The sequence below is a fragment of the Beta vulgaris genome, chromosome 3, assembly GCF_026745355.1.
Source record: "Beta vulgaris subsp. vulgaris cultivar EL10 chromosome 3, EL10.2, whole genome shotgun sequence".
Classification (NCBI taxonomy): Eukaryota; Viridiplantae; Streptophyta; class Magnoliopsida; order Caryophyllales; family Amaranthaceae; genus Beta; species Beta vulgaris.
In genome coordinates, this window is record NC_079204.1 from 30145986 (window position 1) to 30148294 (window position 2309).

At 47.1% G+C, this 2309-nt stretch overlaps 1 protein-coding gene across 1 annotated transcript; it reads left to right on the forward strand.

Annotated features, from left to right (window-relative positions):
• Positions 1-589: 589 nt before the first annotated feature.
• LOC104884108 (uncharacterized) lies at positions 590-1918 on the forward strand. The gene has a single exon (XM_010668701.2). It carries the CDS (start codon positions 590-592, stop codon positions 1916-1918), a length of 1329 nt encoding a protein of 442 aa, XP_010667003.1.
• The last annotated feature ends 391 nt before the right edge of the window (positions 1919-2309 follow it).

Below are 2309 nucleotides of genomic sequence, written 5' to 3' on the forward strand. Positions count from 1 at the left end.
GAGAGAGTGAGATGCATGAGAGAGAGGACAAGGGAGGTGAGAGAGGATAAGGGAGGTGAGAGAATGAAAGGTGGGATAAAGAATGAGAGGATATAATGAAGGGTCGACTAATTAGCGTCCGTTCAACAGAGGTTAAATTTTAGATAGCGGACGCTAATTAGCGTCTGCTGCAAAATCGGATGCTAATTTTCGAAAAACATATGCTAATTAGCGTCCGCTCCAAAAACGGACGCTAATTTTCGAAAAACGGACGCTAATTTGCGTCCGTCCCAATGACGGACGCTAATTTTTTAAAAACGGACGCCAAGTTGTGTCTGATTGCGCCTGACGGTAAATTCAGACGCTAAAAGCGCGGATTCTTGTTGTGTTATCAGACGCCTGAAGAGCAGACCCCAAACAGTAATGTACCATTTAACTTGGCTCAACTGAGCCAATTCTCTCCTGAGTAGTTACAAACTGTAGCATCCTTTATACAGATGTTGATTGGTAATCCACAGCAGAGTACTCCAACTACTCAGCAGACTGGCGGAACCCGTAAGCGACCACTGGTCATGGCTGGTAGGACGTTAACGGTACTCTGCTCCGAAAGATGCGGTCTCTGAATCAAGACGGGCAAGAGATGGAGAAGAAGATTGATCAATCAGATTATGAGGAAGCAATATTGGAGACAAAAGAGTTGTATCATTCCGAAGAGGAGGCTCAGGGTTACTCCCGCCGTGAGTACAGCACCACTGGTGCTAGTAACTATTCGGCGGGGGGTCACCTTCTTATCAAGCCAAAACTCTCTCCTTTTACCTCAGAGATACTAAACCATTCAATGACGAGAATCAAGATGTTAACCTCTAAGTACGATGGCACCTCTGATCCTGATGATCATGTGGCGGCCTATGAAGGTCACATGTTCTTATACACGCAGGTGGACGCCATCTGGTGTAAGGTCTTCCTGTCCACTCTAACCGGGATGGCTCAGACATGGTTTAAAAGTCTTAAACCAGATAGTATCTCTAGCTTTTCTCAGTTGTCATCCACATTCAGTACACACTTTGTGAGCAATAGGCGCCGCGAGCGTACTACCGGAGAACTGCTATCCATCAAGCAAGGCGAAAATGAAAGCATGAGAGACTATATCGGCCGTTTCAATGTCGAAGCGGTCTCAATACCAAAACTGCAGCAAGATGTGGCTGTATTGGCTCTGATGACAGGGCTCAAGGAAGGGTCACCTTTCCGGAATTACCTGGGCCAGAAATCTTACACATCCCCGGGGCCGGTCCTTGGCAAGGCAAATGACTATATCAGGGGTGAAGAATTTGATAGGGCCGTGAGCAACCGCGAGCCGGAGAAGAAAAAGGAGGCCAAGCAGAGAAAGGATAAGGGTCGCGAAAGTGATCGTGGCCGAGACGAAAGAAGACAAGAATCGAATGTGGTCAAAAGAGGAAACGACCGCGAAAGAGAAAACGAAAGATATGACCGTGATAGGAGAGACCGCGCGAAAAGCGGGCGAGATATGAATGAACGCAAAGAGAAGTTTGACGCGTACACTCAACTCACCACTTCTAGAAGCCAGATCTATTTGATGAATAAAGACAGCAATAAATCGCAGCGTCCGAAGCAGATGTTCCACAAGAACCGGGACAAGAGTAAATGGTGTGATTTTCACGAAGATCATGGCCATCTGACTGAGGACTGCCGGCATCTCAAGGATAATCTGGAGGATTTGGTGAGAAGAGGATATTTCAGTCAGTACAAGGCTCAGACTAAGGAAGGAGATCTAGTGAAACCGGCAAACCGAGATGTTCAATCAAGGATCAGTAAGATCCATGTAATAAGCGGTGGACCCATTCATGGCGAAAGTGTGAATGGAGCAAAGGCAAGTATAAAAGAATTCAAGCATCAAGTCAATTTCAATGAAAGCATGTAGTGGAGACGGCCGCCAACCATGCCGGCAATGTCCTTCACTGTAAAGGACGCAGAGCACGTCGTATATCCCCATGATGACCCGTCACATTAAAAGTATCAAACTGCTTGATTCATATAATCCTGGTTGACGGAGGAAGCTCCACTAGCATATTGTACCTTTCAACACTCGAGAAGCTGATGATAGGACGGGAGCATCTGAATCCTGTCCGGTACCCAGTAATAGGGTTCACAGGGGCATCTGTGACTCCTGAGGGCTTAGTGAGCCTCCCGGTCCGAATTGGGGACGATGCTGAAGCCCGGGATGTAATGACGGAATTCCTAGTGGTTGACGTACCAGGAGCCTATAAAGCAATAATTGGGCGTCCTTTCATCCACGACGTTCAGGGAATCGT